This window comes from Oncorhynchus clarkii, chromosome 16 (assembly GCF_045791955.1).
Source record: "Oncorhynchus clarkii lewisi isolate Uvic-CL-2024 chromosome 16, UVic_Ocla_1.0, whole genome shotgun sequence".
NCBI classification, from domain to species: domain Eukaryota; kingdom Metazoa; phylum Chordata; class Actinopteri; order Salmoniformes; family Salmonidae; genus Oncorhynchus; species Oncorhynchus clarkii.
In genome coordinates, this window is record NC_092162.1 from 63,742,421 (window position 1) to 63,760,357 (window position 17,937).

Below are 17,937 nucleotides of genomic sequence, written 5' to 3' on the forward strand. Positions count from 1 at the left end.
TGACTAATACATAAACTGGCCTCATCCAGCTGAATAATACATAAACTGGCCTGATCCAGCTGACTAATACATCAACTGGCCTGATCCTGCTTACTAATACATAAACTGGCCTGATCCACCTGACTAATACATCAACTGGCCTGATCCACCTGACTAATACATAAGCTGGCCTGATTCACCTGACTAATACATAAACTGGCCTGATCCAGGTGACTAATACATAAACTGGCCTGATCCAGCTGACTAATACATAAACTGGCCTGATCCAGCTGACTAATACATAAACTGGCCTGATCCACCTGACTAATACATAAACTGGCCTGATCCAGCTGACTAATACATAAACTGGCCTGATCCAGCTGACTAATACATAAACTGGCCTGATCCACCTGACTAATACATAAACTGGCCTGATCCACCTGACTAATACATAAACTGGCCTGATCCAGCTGACTAATACATAAACTGGCCTGATCCACCTGACTAATACATAAACTGGCCTGATCCACCTGACTAATACATAAACTGGCCTGATCCACCTGACTAATACATAAACTGGCCTGATCCAGCTGACTAATACATAAACTGGCCTGATCCAGCTGACTAATACATAAACTGGCCTGATCCACCTGACTAATACATAAACTGGCCTGATCCAGCTGACTAATACATAAACTGGCCTGATCCAGTTGACTAATACATAAACTGGCCTGATCCACCTGACTAATACATAAACTGGCCTGATCCAGCTGACTAATACATAAACTGGCCTGATCCACCTGACTAATACATAAACTGGCCTGATCCAGCTGACTAATACATAAACTGGCCTGATCCACCTGACTAATACATAAACTGGCCTGATCCACCTGACTAATACATAAACTGGCCTGATCCAGCTGACTAATACATAAACTGGCCTGATCCACCTGACTAATACATAAACTGGCCTGATCCACCTGACTAATACATAAACTGGCCTGATCCAGCTGACTAATACGTGTTCCACCCGTGGCTTTTTCCTTCAATTTCCTGCTTTTAACTATCTCCACATCTCCATTTTCAGATGAGAGAGAGATGTGGCTTGAGACACAGTGTGCTCAGAGATAATTAGAGATATGCCTGCAGAGATAATGATAGATGTTCTTGGAGGACTTTATAGAGGTGTAAACAGAGGAGCCATTTAGCTTTAAAAGCTTCCGCCTGATTCTTCATCCTCTCAGTTAACTGCGCTCTGTTGATAAGTTCTGCTGACTCACTGTTAGTAGTAGTGTACTACTCCATTCAGTTCAAGGGTCTCTCTGAATCTGTCTCAAACTGTGTTTCTGTGTGCTGCCTCTCTCCATCTCCTGTCTCCCTCCTCTCTATATCTCTCTCCCACCCTCCCTCTGTCCCTAAAGCATAACTGTAAATCCCCTCTACGCTGTTGAACAAACGTTGTCTGATGTCCATCCATCCTTATATCAACACAACCATGTAGCAGAGCAGATGTATAAATGTACCCGAACTGCCCCCAGCAGCAGACCAGCAGGACACTGAACAGGACACTGAACAGGACACTGAACAGGACACTGAACACTCACAGCCATTATGCAGCTATGGCAAAGAGACGGAGGAGCATTACAATGACAAGGACAGGACAGGACAACCAGTTATGGAGTTACAGCTAGTTTCTCTCATCCTTGGCCCTTACCATTGAATGCATTTGTTGCTAATTTCTACCATCAGGAGCTGTTTATGTCATAGGGACATGTTTCTTTATATCACTAGGATCATTAGGAAAATGTGGGCCATTAACAGATCTGATCAATGATTCTCTTCCTCAGCAGGTTTTAGGGTTACACACAGACTGGAATTATTATCTAATGTACGTAAGAAACGAATCACAAGCAGGAGAACAGCCTAGGTCTAACATTCATACACCCCACAGCCAACACAGAGGAGAGATACTGTAGATAATGCCCAAGAGGGAGAGAGCTAGCATTCCAGTCATGGGTACATGAATAGATAATGCCCAAATCTCCAACAGCCATTTTACAAATGAATCCAATTAAATCATAGACTCTTGTGTTCTTATCCCCTGGAGTCAGAGACTGGTTTGAGAGCGGCCATCTTGGGTTAATCTTTGGAGGGAAAGTGGTGGGAAAGTGGGAAAGGCAGCAAGGGCCCCTGGATAGATCTTGATAGGCTAATGGTTGTGATTATGCCACCCAGTCGAGAGCTCTGATAGGCCAATCCACGGAAGATGAGGCGATAGTAGAGCGAACGCTTTCGGGCATGTTGGGAAAGTTTCACGTCGGCCATGGCTAGCTTGGCCTGATGACCTACATCTGAGGATGGCTCTGTTCTGTCTGGGTCCTTCCCTCTGGATCTTTCTCCACACTGGAGGGACTAGGGTAAAGGAGCTTTAAGTGGCTAAGATTGAGTCTGATGGTTGATGAGACATTTCTCAGCTCTGGTACTTAAGGACACTGATCCCCACTGTCTAATGTGGTCCTTAAGGACACTGATCCCCACTGTCTAATGTGGTCCTTAAGGACACTGATTCCCACTGTCTAATGTGGTCCTTTAGGACACTGATCCCCACTGTCTAATGTGGTCCTTAAGATTACTGATCCCCACTCTCTAATGTGGTCCTTAAGGACACTGATCCCCACTGTCTAATGTGGTCCTTAAGGACACTGATCCCCACTGTCTAATGTGGTCCTTAAGAATACTGATCCCCACTCTCTAATGTGGTCCTTAAGGACACTGATCCCCACTGTCTAATGTGGTCCTTAAGGACACTGATCCCCACTGTCTAATGTGGTCCTTTAGGACACCGATCCCCACTGTCTAATGTGGTCCTTAAGGACACTGATTCCCACTGTCTAATGTGGTCCTTAAGGACACTGATCCCCACGGTCCAATGTGGTCCTTAAGAATACTGATCCCCACTGTCTAATGTGGTCCTTAAGGACACTTATTCCCACTGTCTAATGTGGTCCTTAAGACACTGATTTTGACATTCTTGGAACTGGAGTTTCCACAGCTTCAGCTTCAGGCTAGTGGAGTGGGTCGAGACTTTCAAGTTCCTCGTTTTCCACATCACTAAGAAATGAACATGATCCACACACACCCGCACAGTTGGGAAGAGGGCAAAGCAGAACCTCTTCCCCCTCAGGAGGCTGAAAAGATTAGGCATGGGCCCTCAGATCCTAAAATCCACAAGCCGCTACAGAGGGCACTGCATACCACCCAGTACATCACTGGGGCTGAGCTCCCTGCCACCCAGGACCTCAATACCAGGCGGGGTCAGAGGACGACAAAAAAATGATTTCAAAGATTCCAGCCACCCAAGACATAGACGGTTCTTTCTGCAACCGCACGGCAAGCGGTACTGGAGCACCAGTTCTGGATCCAACAGGACACTGAACAGCTTCTACCCCCAAGCCATGAGACTGAGAAACAAGACTGCTAAATAGCTAATCAAACGGTGACCCGCAATACCTGCATTGACCCTTTTTTGCACTAACTCTCTTGCACTGACTTTATGCAAACACTCACACATACATTTCCAGTCAAACGTTTGGACACAACTACTCATTCCAGGGTTTTTCTTAAATTGTACTATTTTCTACATTGTAGAATAAGAGATCAAAACTATGAAATAACACATATGTAGTCATATAGTCATCCAAAAATATTTTTTATATTTGAAATTCATCAAAGTAGTCACCCTTTGCCTTGATGACAGCTTTGCACACTCTGCACATTCTCTCAACCAGCTTCATTTAAATTAACAGGTGTGCCTTGATCCAATGTGTTGTGACAAGGTAGGGTTGGTATACAGAAGAGTCCTATTAGGTAAAAGACAACGTCCATATTATGGCAAGAACAGCTCAAATAAGCAAAGAGAAATGACTATCCACCATTACTTTAAGACATGAAGGTCGGCCTCCCGGGTGGCGCAGTGGTTAAGGGCGCTGTACTGCTGTGCCACCATAGACTCTGGGTTCGCGCCCAGGCTCTGTCGTAACCGGCCACGACCGGGAGGTCCGTGGGGCGATGCACAATTGGCCTAGCGTTGTCCGGGTTAGGGAGGGTATGGCCGGTAGGGATATCCTTGTCTCATCGCACACCAGCGACTCCTGTAGCGGGCTGGGCACAGTGCGCGCTAACCAAGGTTGCCAGGTGCACGGTGTATCCTCTGACACATTGGTGCCGCTGGCTTCCGGGTTGGATGCGCGCTGTGTTAAGAAGCAGTGCGGCTTGGTTGGGTTGTGTATCGGAGGACGCATGACTTTCAACCTTCGTCTCTCCCGAGCCCATACGGGAGTTGTAGCGATGAGACAAGATCGTAGCTACTAAACAATTGGATACCACGAAAAAGGGGTAAAGTGAAAAAAAAAGACATGAAGGTCAGTTAATACAGAAAACTTCAAGAATTTTGAAAGTTTCTTCAAGTGCAGTTGCAAAAACCATCAAGTGCTATGAAACTGAAACTGGTTCTGTGAGGACCGCCACAGGAATGGAAGCGTTACCTCTGCTGCAGAGGATAAGTCCATTAACTTCACTAGGGTAGGGGGCAGCATTTGGAATTTTGGATGAAAAGCGTGCCCAAATTAAACTGCCTGCTACTCAGGCCCAGAAGATAGGATATGCATATAATTAGTAGATGTGGATAGAAAACACTCTAAAGTTTCCAAAACTGTTAAAATAATGTCTGTGAGAGTAACAGAACTGATATGCAGGCGAAAACCCGGGGAAAATCCAACCAGGAAGTACTATTATTTTGAAAGGCTGTTTTTCCATTGAAAGCCTGTCCACCATACAAAGACTTAGGACCTAGTTCACAATCTCTATGGCTTCCTCTACATGTGGCCAGTCTTTAGGCATTGTTTCAGGCTTTTACTCTGACAAATGAGGGAGATACAGCACTTTCAATCAGTGGCCAGTGGATTTCTAGACATCAGCAATGTGCCTGATCGGGAACACGCCTTTCTTGTTTCCCTTTTTCTATGACGAAGCTTTGTCCGATTGAAATATGATTGATTATTTATGACAAAAACAACCGGATGTATGATTTTAAACATCGTTTGGCATGTTTCTACTAACTTTTATTGTACTTTTTAAAAACATTTCGTCCGGACTTAGTGCAAGCGCCTTGAGCATTCAGATTACTGGACAAAACACGCAAACAAAAAGGAGGTTTTTGGTCATAAAGAGGGACATTATCGAACAAAGCGAACATTTATTGTCTAACATGGAGACCTGGGAGTGCCACCAGATGAAAACCATCAAAGGTAAGTGATTAATTTTAATGCTATTTATGACGTTTGTGACACTCTCCTTGGCTGGAAAATGGCTGTATGGGTTTCTGTGGCTAGGTACTGACCTAACATAATCGCAAAGTGTGCTTTCGCCGTAAAGCCTTTTTGAAATCTGACACAGCGGTTGCATTAAGGAGAAGTTCATCTTTATTCGTATGTTTAACACTTGTATCATTTATAAATGTTTATGATGAGTATTTCTGTAATTTGATGTGGCTCTCTGCACTTTCACCGGATGTTTGTTTGAGACAATGCATTTCTGAACATAACGTGCCAATGTAAACTAAGATGTTTTTTATATAAATATGATTCCAAGAACACAGGATGAGATGTTACTATCCTTTGTGCAAGCACTTCCAAGAGTTAATGAACAGTGAGCCTGGTGAAATTTGGGGAGCGCATCATCAGTAGTGTACCTTTGGTTCCTAGGGTGTTTCGGCCTTTCACACTATACACCCTCCCCAAAGGCGGCCAGCGACAGGGTGATCAAGCCTACGCTTGCGTCCCATTCCCAATTAGTCATAGGAGTTGCCTTGTTGATGATAGCCAACATCCCATGGGACTATGCATGGCAGGGGCATCCTCCTCCCTGAGTAAAGCATTGTTGACCGCATACCTCCTGGCCCTCTCACTTTGGGGCCCAGCTGGGGTCTTTCCTCTTCATCCAGAGCCACTGATTGCTGCCTTCTGCCGCCTCCGATACAGCTTTGATTGCCGAACGCTGGCTCTGGCCCTTAATTCCAAGGTCTCTAAGCAGTCTGGTTGTAGATGTTGCCACAAAACCTCTGCAGCCCACCTCCACTGGTCGGACTTCTGTGTTCCAGCCATGATGCCGTGCTTCGGCAGCTAGATCGGCATAGCGCAGATGCTTTCGCTCATAAGCCTCATCTACTGAGTCCTCCCAGGGTACTGTGAGCTCAATGATGAAGACCTTCTTGAGTGAACGGGACCAGAGCACCATGTCAGGTCTTAGGGTGGTGGTTGCGATCTCCGGAGGAAACACAAGTTGCCGACCAATGTCAGCTAGCATTTTCCAGTCGTGGGCCACGCGCAGCTGGTCTCGCTCTAATGGTGTTGAGCCGCGCTTCGGTGGTTTAGCCCCTTCGCGGGCAAAGTTTGTCCGTAAGGGGTGTGATGCTGCTGGGGGTGGTAGGGAGTTGGTGGCAGCTCGCTTGTCCTCCAGGGCGGACGCAAGGTTTTTAAGGACTTGGTTGTGACGCCAAGTGTAGCGTCCTTGAGTGAGGCTAGTTTTACACCCTGTGAGAATGTGCCTGAGGTTGGCTGGCGTGGAACAGAGGGCACAGTCCGGATCTTCACCATACCATTGGTGAAGATTAACTGGTGTTGGAAGGACGTCATATGTTGCTCTGATGGAGAAGCTCAACCGCCTCGCTTCCATGGCCCACAGATCCTTCCAGCTTATCTTCCTCTTCTCCACACTGTCCCATCGAGTCCACTGTCCTTGTTTGGAAAGAGAGACTGCCTTGGCCCACCTTGCAGCCTCCTCCTGATGGCGTACTTCCTGCACTACCATCTTCCGCCGCTCTGGTGCAGTGGCCTTACTCCAAGCAGCACGGCTAGTTAGCCCAAGGCCTCCTCTCCCTTGCTGAACATGACCCACAATGTCAGCATGTCTGAGGGCTGCTGTTGCCTCCTGGACTGCTTTTCCTGGCCTCCATTTGCGCCCAGTTGCCAAGGTCGACACGTTGTTGCTCACCACTGGGTCTCGAGATTCATTCAGTGTCATCTGGAGCCTGGTTTTTGAACACTTGAATTCCTCTGTTAGACTGGTGAGGGGCAGCTTGAGGACACCATCTCCATAGAGGCCTATGGAGGTAAGGCATCGTGGAACTCCGAGCCACTTCTTTAAGTAGCCTGTGACTCCTCTTTCCATCTTCTCCACTGTTGAGATTGGAACCTCATACACTGCTAAGGGCCACAACACCCGGGGTAGGAGACCAAACTGCAGACACCAGGCCTTTAACTTTCCAGGTAGCTGGGTGTTGTCGATGGACTGTAGGCTACTACTGATGTCTTTGCGCAGCTGTTGCACCTGGTCTTTGTCCTTCAGGCTTGCATCATACCACCTTCCAAGGCTTTTTACCGGCTGCTCAGACACTGTTGGGATTTGGTCATCTCCAATGAAGAATTTCAGGTCAGAGAGTACTCCCTTCACAATCGAGATGCTGCGTGACTTGAATGGTTTAATCTTCATACGGGCCCAGCTGATGTTCTCCTCAAGTTTTCTGAGCAGTCTCCTGGTGCATGGGACAGTGGTGGTCAATGTTGTAATGTCGTCCATGTAGGCTCTGAGTGGAGGGAGGCGGAAACCAGAGTCGACTCGCTGTCCACCAGCAACCCATTTTGAGGATCTGATGATAACCTCCATTGCCATTATGAATGCCAACGGAGAAATGGTACATCCCGCCATTATACCTACATTCAGGCACTGCCATGAGGTGGTGAACTCTGAGGTGGTAAAGCAGAACTGCAGATCCTGGAAGTACGACTTCACCAGGGTTGTGATGGTGTCCGGTATGTGGAAAAATCTGAAGGCAGACCACAGGAGTTCATGGGGCACAGAGCCAAATGCATTGGCGAGGTCGAGAAAGACTACATGGAGGTCCCTTTTTCCACCTTGGCCATTTGGATCTGGTGCCAGATCATGCTGGAATGTTCCAAGCAGCCAGAGAACCCTGATATTCCTGCCTTCTGTACAGATGTATCGACGTACGCATTCCTTTGCAGGTACTCGGCCATCCTCTGGGCAATGACCCTAAAGAAGATTTTACCCTCGACATTCAGTAAGGAGATTGGGCGGAATTGGCTGATGTTCACTGCATCCTCTCCTTAGGGATCAGGACCCCGCCTGCCCTACGCCACACTTTGGGTATTATCTTATTTTTCCAAGCTGTTCTCATAAGCCTCCAGAGGAACCTCAGGACGTCTGGTGCGTTCTTATACACTTTGTACGGGACTCCATTTGGCCCCGGGGCTGATGCTGTTCTTGCCCGTCGAACTGTGTTTTCCACCTCTTTCCATGTCGGAGGGCTGGTCTCAATATGATGTTCCGGGGGTTCAATGGGTGGGATATCTGATGGGATGGCCAGATGTTCATGTCGCTTTGAGTCAAAGTTTGTTGTTCTCAGGTGCTCCTCTAGGTCTTTCTTTGTTGTTTTTAGAGCTCCACCTTTTTCCTTTGTGAAGAGACTTTTAAGGAACTTGAAGGGATCTTTATAGAATCGAGTTCTAGTTTGTTCTTTCTTCCTTCTGCGTTTCCGTAGGTTCTCTGCTCTGCTGAGGGATGCCAACCGGGTTTTGATATCAGCCTGAAGTGCCTCTATGCCCTCCTTTTCCACTTCCGAGGCCTTCTTCCACTGTTTCTTAAGCTGTCGCCTTTCTTGAACGAGGCGCTTGATTTCTTGTTGCCTCCTGGAAACTGGTGGGGTTGGAACCTTTCTCCCGCCTTTTGCCTCTTCCACTCCAAATCTTTCTGTCCAGTACTCATACTCAACTTTATCGAACAAAACATACATGTATTGTGTAACATGATGTCCTATGAGTGCCATCTGATGAAGATCATCAAAGATTTGTGATTCATTTAATTGCTATTTCTGACTTGTGAGCCCTCTCCTTGGCTGGAAAAGGGCTGTATGGTTTTCTGTGACTAGGTGCTGACCTAACATAATCGCATGGTGTGCTTTCGCAGTAAAGCCTTTTTGAAATCGGACACTGGTTGGATTTACAAGACATTTCTCATTAAAATGATGTATAATACTTGTATGTTTGAGGAATTTTAATTATGGGATTTCTGTTGTTTTGAATTTTAGCGGCTGTTGTCGAGGTGGGACACTAGAGTAGCAGAGAGGATAACTGCACCTCAGATTTCAGCCCAAATAAATGCTTCACAGAGTTCAACTAACAGACACATCTCAACATCAACTTTTCAAAGGAGACTGCATGAATCAGGCCTTCATGGTCGAATTGCTGCAAAGAAACCACTACTAAAGGACACCAATAATAAGAAGAGACTTGCTTGGGCCAAGAAACACGAGCAATGGACATTAGACAGCTGGAAAACTGTCCTTTGGCATGATTAGTCCAAATTTGAGATTTTTGGTTCCAACCGCCGTGTCTTTGAGACGCAGAGTAGGTTAACGGATTATCTCCGCATGTGTATTTCCCACCGTGAAGCATAGAAGAGGAGGTTTGACGTGCCTACAACAGCATTCTGCAGCGATACGCCATCCGATCTGATTTGTGCTTAGTGGGACTATCATTTGTTTTTCAACAGGACAATGACCCAAAACACACCTCCAGGCTGTGTAAGGGCTAGCTGACCAAAAAAGAGAGCAATGGAGTGCTGCATCAGGTGACCTGGCCTCAACAATCACCCGACCTCAATCCAATTGAGATGGTTGTGGATGAGTTGGACAGCTGAATGAAGGAAAAGCAGCCAACAAGTGCTCAGCATATGTAAGAACTCCTTCAAGACTGTTGGAAAAGCATTCCTCATGAAGCTGGTTGAGAGAATGCCAAGAGTGTACAAAGCTGTCATCAAGGCAAAGGGTGGCTACTTTGAAGAATCTCAAATATAAAATATATTTTGATTTGTTCTTCCACAACAATCTCGACAAACCATGTGTTATTTCATAGTTTTGATGTCTTCACTATTATTCTACAATGTAGAAAATAGGAAAAATAAAAACCCTTGAATGAGCAGGTGTGTCCAAACTTTTGACTGGTACTGTAATTACACTGACATCCCACACACCCACACGCACCCACACACCCACCCACGCACCCACCCACCCACCCACCCACCCACCCACCCACACACCCACACACACACACACACACACACACACACACACACACACACACACACACACACACACACACACACACACACACACACACACACACACACACACACACACACACACACACACACACACAAACGCTGCTGTAACAGCCTCCACTCTTCTGGGGAGGCTTTCCACTAGATGTTAGAGAAAAAAATGCTAGGACTTGCTTCCATTCAGCCACAAGACCATTAGTGAGGTCAGGCACTGATGTTGGGCGATTAGGCCTGGCTCTCAGTCAGCGTTACAATTCGTCCCAATGTGGTTTGATAGGGTTGAGGTCAGGGCTCTGTGTAGGCCATTCAAGTTCTTCAACACCAATCTCGTCAAACCATTTCTGTATGGACCTCACATTGTGCACGGGGGCATTGTTATGCTGAAACAGGAAAGGGCTTTCCCCAAACTGTTGCCACAAAGATGAAAGCACAGAATCGTCTAGAATGTTATTGTATTCTGTAGCGTTAAGATTTCCCTTCACTGGAACTAAGGGGCCCAAACCATGATAAACAGCCCCAGACCATTATTCCTCCTCCACAAAACTTTACAGTTGGCATTATGCATTGGGGCAGGTAGCGTTCTCCTGGCATCCACCAAACCCAGATTCATCCATCGGACTGCCAGATGGTTTAGCATCAATCCAGAGAAAGTATTTCCACTGTTCCAGAGTCCAATGGCAGCAAGCTTTACACCATTCCAGTCGATGCTTAGCATTGCGCAGGGTGATCTTAGGCTTGTGTACAGTTGCTCGGCCATGGAAACCCAATTCATGGAGCTCCCGACGAACAGGTTTTGTGCTGACATTACTTCCAGAGGCAGTTTTGAACTACCATTTTACACGCTACGCGCTTCAGCACTCAGCGGTCCCGTTCTGTGAGCTTGTGTGGCCTACCACTTCGCGGCTAAGCCGTTGTTTCTCCTAGACTCTTCCACTAAAACAATAACAGCACTTACAGTTGACCAGGGCAGCTCTACTAGCAGGGCAGAAATTTGACCAACTGACTTGTTGGAAAGGTGTCATCCTATGACAGTGCCACGTTGAAAGTCACTGAGCTCTTCAGTAAGGTCATTCTGCTGCCAATGTTTGTCTTTGGAGATTGTATGACTGAATGCTCGATTTTATACATCTGTCAGCAACGGGTGTGGCTGAAATACCAGTTTGAAGGGGTGTCCACATATTTTTGTATATGTAGTGTAGCTACCTCAATTATCTCATGCCCCTCCCTGTACATTGACTCAGTCCTGGTATCTCTCTCTATATAGCCGTGTTACTTTTATTCGTCATTGTTATCTGTTACTCCTTGTGTCATTATTTCTATTTGTTATCTTAACTCTGCATTGTTGTTTACGAAACAATTGTATTTAATGTTGACTGGACTGGGAGGAGATAAACAGGCTACAGGTTACAGGCTACACACACTGGACTGGGAGGAGATAAACAGGCTACAGGTTACAGGCTACACACACTGGACTGGGAGGAGATAAACAGGCTACAGGTTACACACACTGGACTGGGAGGAGATAAACAGGCTACAGGTGACAGGCTACACACACTGGACTGGGAGGAGATAAACAGGCAACAGGTTACAGGCTACACACACTGGACTGGGAAGAGATAAACAGGCTACAGGTTACAGGCTACACACACTGGACTGGGAAGAGATAAACAGGCTACAGGCTACAGGCTACACACACTGGACTGAGAGGAGATAAACAGGCTACAGATTACAGGCTACACACACTGGACTGGGAGGAGATAAACATGCTACATGTTACACACACTGGACTGGGAGGAGCTAAACAGGCTACAGGTGACAGGCTACACACACTGGACTGGGAGGAGATAAACAGGCTACAGGCTACAGGCTACACACACTGGACTGAGAGGAGATAAACAGGCTACAGGCTACACATGCTGGACTGGGAGGAGATAAACAGGCTACAGGTTACAGGCTACACACACTGGACTGATAGGAGATAAACATGCTACATGTTACACACACTGGACTGGGAGGAGCTAAACAGGCTACAGGTGACAGGCTACACACACTGAACTGGGAGGAGATAAACAGGCCTCGAGAAAGAATGAAACCCAAGAATGATCGCTCTTATCTGCACAAGGGAGTAAACAAAATAAGTCAGAAACAAACAAAGTTTAGCCTGTGGTTGTGTTGAGGCTGAGAATGCACGCACGAGCCGCACGCACACCCCCCCCCCCCCTGCTCCCTGTCCCAGTGGGCAGCACATAGCCTTATTTCAGGGCAAATTGACCATATCGCTCTTAGATAAAGATTCCACTCTCCACTAGACTCAGTTTGCTTTGGCCAGCCAGTGCACAATAACAACCACCCGACGAAACATTTAGCCTCGCCGCGCGGCCTTCCGTGAAATCACGAAGAAAAACGTTAAACACGACTGGACTTTCAACCTCCCGGATGAGAGCAAGTTGCCTTATTCTCCGATATGGGAAAGAATGGTGAGGAATTCTGCCGGAATTTTCCGACCCCAACGGTTAGCTACATGGATCGCTGTCTTGAAAGAAATACATTTTGTGGACAGGAAGGAGCAGGAGTTTTTATTTGATTTACTTATTTAACCTTTATTTAACTAGGCAAGTCAGTTAAGAACAAATTCTTATTTACAAAGACGGCCTACCAGAAGGCCTCCTGCAGGGACAGGGGCCGGTATAAAAATAAATAAATAATAATATATATAAATATGGGACAAAACACACATCACGACAAGAAAGACAACACAACACTAGATAAAGAGAGACCTAAAACAACAACATAGCAAGGCAGAAACACATGACAACAACATAACATGACAACAACATGGTAGCAACACAACATGACAACAACATGGTAGCAACACAACATGACAACAACATGGTAGCAACACAACATGACAATACCATGGTAGCAACGCAACATGACAACAACATGGTAGCAACACAACATGACAACAACATGGTAGCAACACAACATGACAACAACATGGTAGCAACACAACATGACAACAACATGGTAGCAACACAACATGACAACAACATGGTAGAAACACAACATGACAACAACATGGTAGCAACACAACATGACAACAACATGGTAGCAACACAACATGGTAGCAACACAACATGACAACAACATGGTAGCAACACAACATGACAACAACATGGTAGCAACACAACATGACAACAACATGGTAGCAACACAACATGACAACAACATGGTAGCAACACAACATGACAACAACATGGTAGCAACACAACATGACAACAACATGGTAGCAACACAACATGACAACAACATGGTAGCAACACAACATGACAACAACATGGTAGAAACACAACATGACAACAACATGGTAGCAACACAACATGACAACAACATGGTAGCAACACAACATGACAACAACATGGTAGCAACACAACATGACAACAACATGGTAGCAACACAATGACAACAACATGGTAGAAACACAACATGACAACAACATGGTAGCAACACAACATGACAACAACATGGTAGCAACACAACATGACAACAACATGGTAGCACAACATGACAACACCATGGTAGCAACACAACATGACAACAACATGGTAGCAACACAACATGACAACAACATGGTAGCAACACAACATGACAACAACATGGTAGCAACACAACATGACAACAACATGGTAGCAACACAACATGACAACAACATGGTAGCAACACAACATGACAACAACATGGTAGCAACACAACATGACAACAACATGGTAGCAACACAACATGACAACAACATGGTAGCAACACAAAACATGGTAGAAACATTACAGCACAAAGGGCAAGAAGGTAGAGACAACAATATATCACGCAAAGCCTGACCATTGGGAAGCAGAAGGCCCCCTAACACTAGGCTACTAGTGTTAGTAGCGGGGCGGCAGGGTAGCCTAGTGGTTAGCGCGTTGACTAGTAACCAGAAGGTTGCAAGTTCAAATTCCCAAGCTGACAAGGTACAAACAAGCACACAGATAACATCCACCACATCCCATCAGTGTCACTCCATTTTAGAGTACAGAACACAAAGATCTCTACTGACCTACGATTGTGCAAATGCACACACATTCTGTCACTTTTACACTTTTTGTACAACTACAGTACAAACCAACTACACACCATTGTCCCTCTTCCACTCCTCCAGACCAGCTACAGTAGAGGCGTCTGACTCCCATGGAGCAGTCAGTGAGGTAGGCACTGTAACATCAACACTACGAAGTCAGTCTCTGTCCTCTCCCACACGGCCTCCCCACTGTTTACAGACATGTTGTTACGACTGGGATAACTTTAATCAACACAGCGATAGGACAAAGACAGGTCCTCGTCCACATTGGGATTGATGCTAGCGGCCCCTGACCTCAACCCTGACAGTCCAGCTAAAACCAGCCACACTAGATACTAGTTCCTGACCCGACCAACCGCCACTGTATGGGGTTTATGATTACACAGCACACATTCATGATTAGAGAGAGCATATCTGTCAGGAATTCTAATGTTATAGGAGACATTGCATCTGAAACAGTATCACGTCTGGTTCCTCTGGTGAAGTCTTGATCTACAAGGAGCTCTGTCTGGACGGCGCAGAACCACAAACTCAGATGACCTGGTAGGGCTAAGTGCTCTATGTAAACTCTGAACTGGGAACCGGTCCTCAGAGAATGAATTTATGCAGAACACACAAAAGAACAAGGAGCAAAGCGTGACGACAGTAAAAATGAAATTTTTGTATTTTTAAAAACTTTCTTGGACCAATAAAAATACCAAACAATAATTGGTCTTCTTTTTGAAAGGCAATCATTTTTTTATTGAGGTTTGTCATAACCTCTGAAAATATGATAAGATGGCAGCCTTCACCCAGGCGGTTGGAAGAGAAATACACACACACACACACACACACACACACACACACACACACACACACACACACACAGAGACTGGGACAAGAACCACGACCACAAACTGAACGACATAACACGGTATTCTCCCCTAGAAGTGTAGGTAAGAGGTGTTCTTACCTACAGTAGAGGAAAACTAGGTCACAGAAACGCAGTAGTATAATTGGAAACAGTGGGATCCAGATCAAGTTGTTGGATTAGGAAGAATGTACAGCTTCTTTCAACTGCATTAGTTCAACAAGATCTATTGTTCTCACTCCTCTCTCTCATTACACCCATGTTTTTCTCTCTTTCTTTCGGGCACGCACACACACGCTCTCAGAGAGGTTGTTGATGTCCAGTTTCCCAACACTCCAGAGGTTTACTGGTCCTCCTTGACTTCCTCTAGGGAAAGGCCTCTCAGATGTGTGTCATCACAGAGGGCTAGTTTGGATGCATGGTAAAATAACCTGATAGAATCCCGTGACCTTTCACACCACATGTTTGTTTTAATGATGCAACAGGTTAGGCTGATGGAGGTCCTCTCTCTCTCTCTCTCTCTCTCTCTCTCTCTCTCTCTCTCTCTCTGTCTCTCTGTCTCTCTGTCTCTCTCTCTCTCTCTCTCTCTGTCTCTCTCTCTCTCTCTCTCTCTCTCTCTCTCTCTCTCTCTCTCTCTCTCTCTCTCTCTCTCTCTCTCTCTCTCTCTGTCTCTCTGTCTCTCTCTCTCTCTCTCTGTCTCTCTCTCTCTCTCTCTCTCTCTCTGTCTCTCTGTCTCTCTCTCTCTCTCTCTCTCTCTCTCTCTCTCTCTCTCTCTCTCTCTCTCTCTCTCTTTCTTTCTCTCTCTACTCATAAATGGATACTAGAATAATAGTGAAGACACAAAACTATGAAATAACATATGGAATCATGCTGTAACCGAAAAAAGTGTTAAACAAATCAACATATATTTTATATTTGAGATTCTTCAAAGTAGCCACCCTTTGCGTTGATGACAGCTTTGCACACTCTTGGCCCATTTGGGACCCAGCCATGCTCATATGTCCCAGGACTAACTGGGGATGAGCTAACGGCCTCTCTCTCTCTGGTTAGCTGTCTGGACAACCTCTTCTGGCCACATACTGTGAGCTGTTGCCCTCCAGTGGCAACACTGTGCTACTCCAGGTGGAATGTCTGTCTAGGTTTACTGAGTCTCCTTGAATAAAGACGGCTGTCTACTATACCTTCAGCTGAAGCATTTCTGAATCTGAAGTATCTCAATGTATATTACATTTCAAACAGCGTAATATTCCAACGCCTCTATAGTCAAAACCTTTGTCAGACAGACGTTTGTTTGTGGTGACATGGTCAGATGTAATGTGTTTTATTGACAGAGAGACCTGGGAAGTTGACAACGGGGTCATTGCTACCATGACCCCAGGGCTGAAACACTCCACTGGAGAATGACACCGCTCTCCGTTTCACTCGTCCGACCTTTGTGATGTCATGCTCCTTCGCTCGAGGACACATTACTCATCCGCTATGGACCAGAACGACAGAGCGCCATGACATCATAAGATGAGTGGAGCCCGTGAGAGGGAGGGGAGAGCAGCGGACCAAAAGTTCTGAAATCATTGACACATTTTTAAAACGAGGAAAGACGTTTCAATCATTGTCTCTCAAAGCATCCTGCTATGGAACTGTAGGATGTTGAGAGATAAAGAGTCTTTAAATAACAGTTCCTATGGTGGAGGGATGGAGTATAGACGGTTGAGATCTGTGGCCTATGGACCTGCTGACTGTCCATCCACACTATAGTCAGCAGGACACAGCGTATGAACACACCATAAATACTACAGCAGAGGCCTTTGTGTGAGCATGTCCACATGCAATACTGCATGGCATCTATATGTGCATGTGTGTGCTCTGCCTATAAAATGTATACCTGCCTGCCGACGCCAAACCACCAATGGCCTACAACCAGAATGAGCAGCACCTTGACAGCACACAGTGTTGTCACGCCAGCAGCCAGGGCCTTGCCAACCACAAAGTCATGGAAAAAGGTCTGGGAGTCTGGGAAAGAGAGCAACTCAGAGAGACAGAATTTTCTACGGGCTTCAGTCCGATTAGGAGGTGGGCCTGTGACAGCCTGAGCTGCTTCCTCCATGACCCCCTAACATCCTCTGGTAACCACCACGTCGTGTTTAGAAAAACAAAGCCTTTCTGTGTCATACACACAAATATGCAAGCAGACACTCAATGACAAACTAACACACATCCAGACAGACACATACACCCAGACAGACACATACACCCAGACAGACACATACACCCAGACAGACACACAGTCCCAACTCTCTGTCTCTCTTTTCTCCCAGTATAACATATGGAGATATTCTGAAGTAACATACTGCTAACCCTTGAGGGCCACACACACACACACAAAATTAACATAAACTGACGTCCATTTTCAGACAACGGGGGTTGCCTCACCCTCACACACATGACAACCAGACATACTCCCCTTCTCCCCCCACATTCCTCCATAAACCTTACACACACCCTCCATTGCATTCATACATATCAATTAGACACTAGCACAGGAACACAGACACACACACTGTCTGAGAAAGCAGAAGGCAGCCTTTATTTTCACAGCGTTGGACTCGAAAGAAGGGAAACAGGAGATACCTGACACATAGATGAAGACGGATAACATATGTGGCAGTTAAGTTTGAACCATCATTGTGTGTGTGTGTGTGTCTGTGTGTATGTGTGTGTGCGCATGTTTGAGTTGATCCTTGTCCCTGCTCTTTAAGCTCAGGGCCCTATCTCTGCCCCCTCAGCTGTGGAATGCTGCAGTGAT

General features: G+C 46.0%; 1 protein-coding gene across 1 annotated transcript in view; it reads right to left on the reverse strand.

The window, feature by feature from the left end:
* The window catches only part of LOC139367367 (ELKS/Rab6-interacting/CAST family member 1-like), a 341,621-nt gene that overhangs the window by 230,689 nt on the left and 92,995 nt on the right, over positions 1–17,937 (reverse strand). The window contains exons 8-10 of the mRNA XM_071105566.1: positions 8,250–8,881; positions 7,930–8,088; positions 6,028–7,861 (exon numbers count right to left, since the gene is read on the reverse strand). Coding sequence (XP_070961667.1) covers positions 6,028–7,861; positions 7,930–8,088; positions 8,250–8,881 — 2,625 coding nt within the window. The remainder of the gene's footprint in view (positions 1–6,027; positions 7,862–7,929; positions 8,089–8,249; positions 8,882–17,937) is intronic.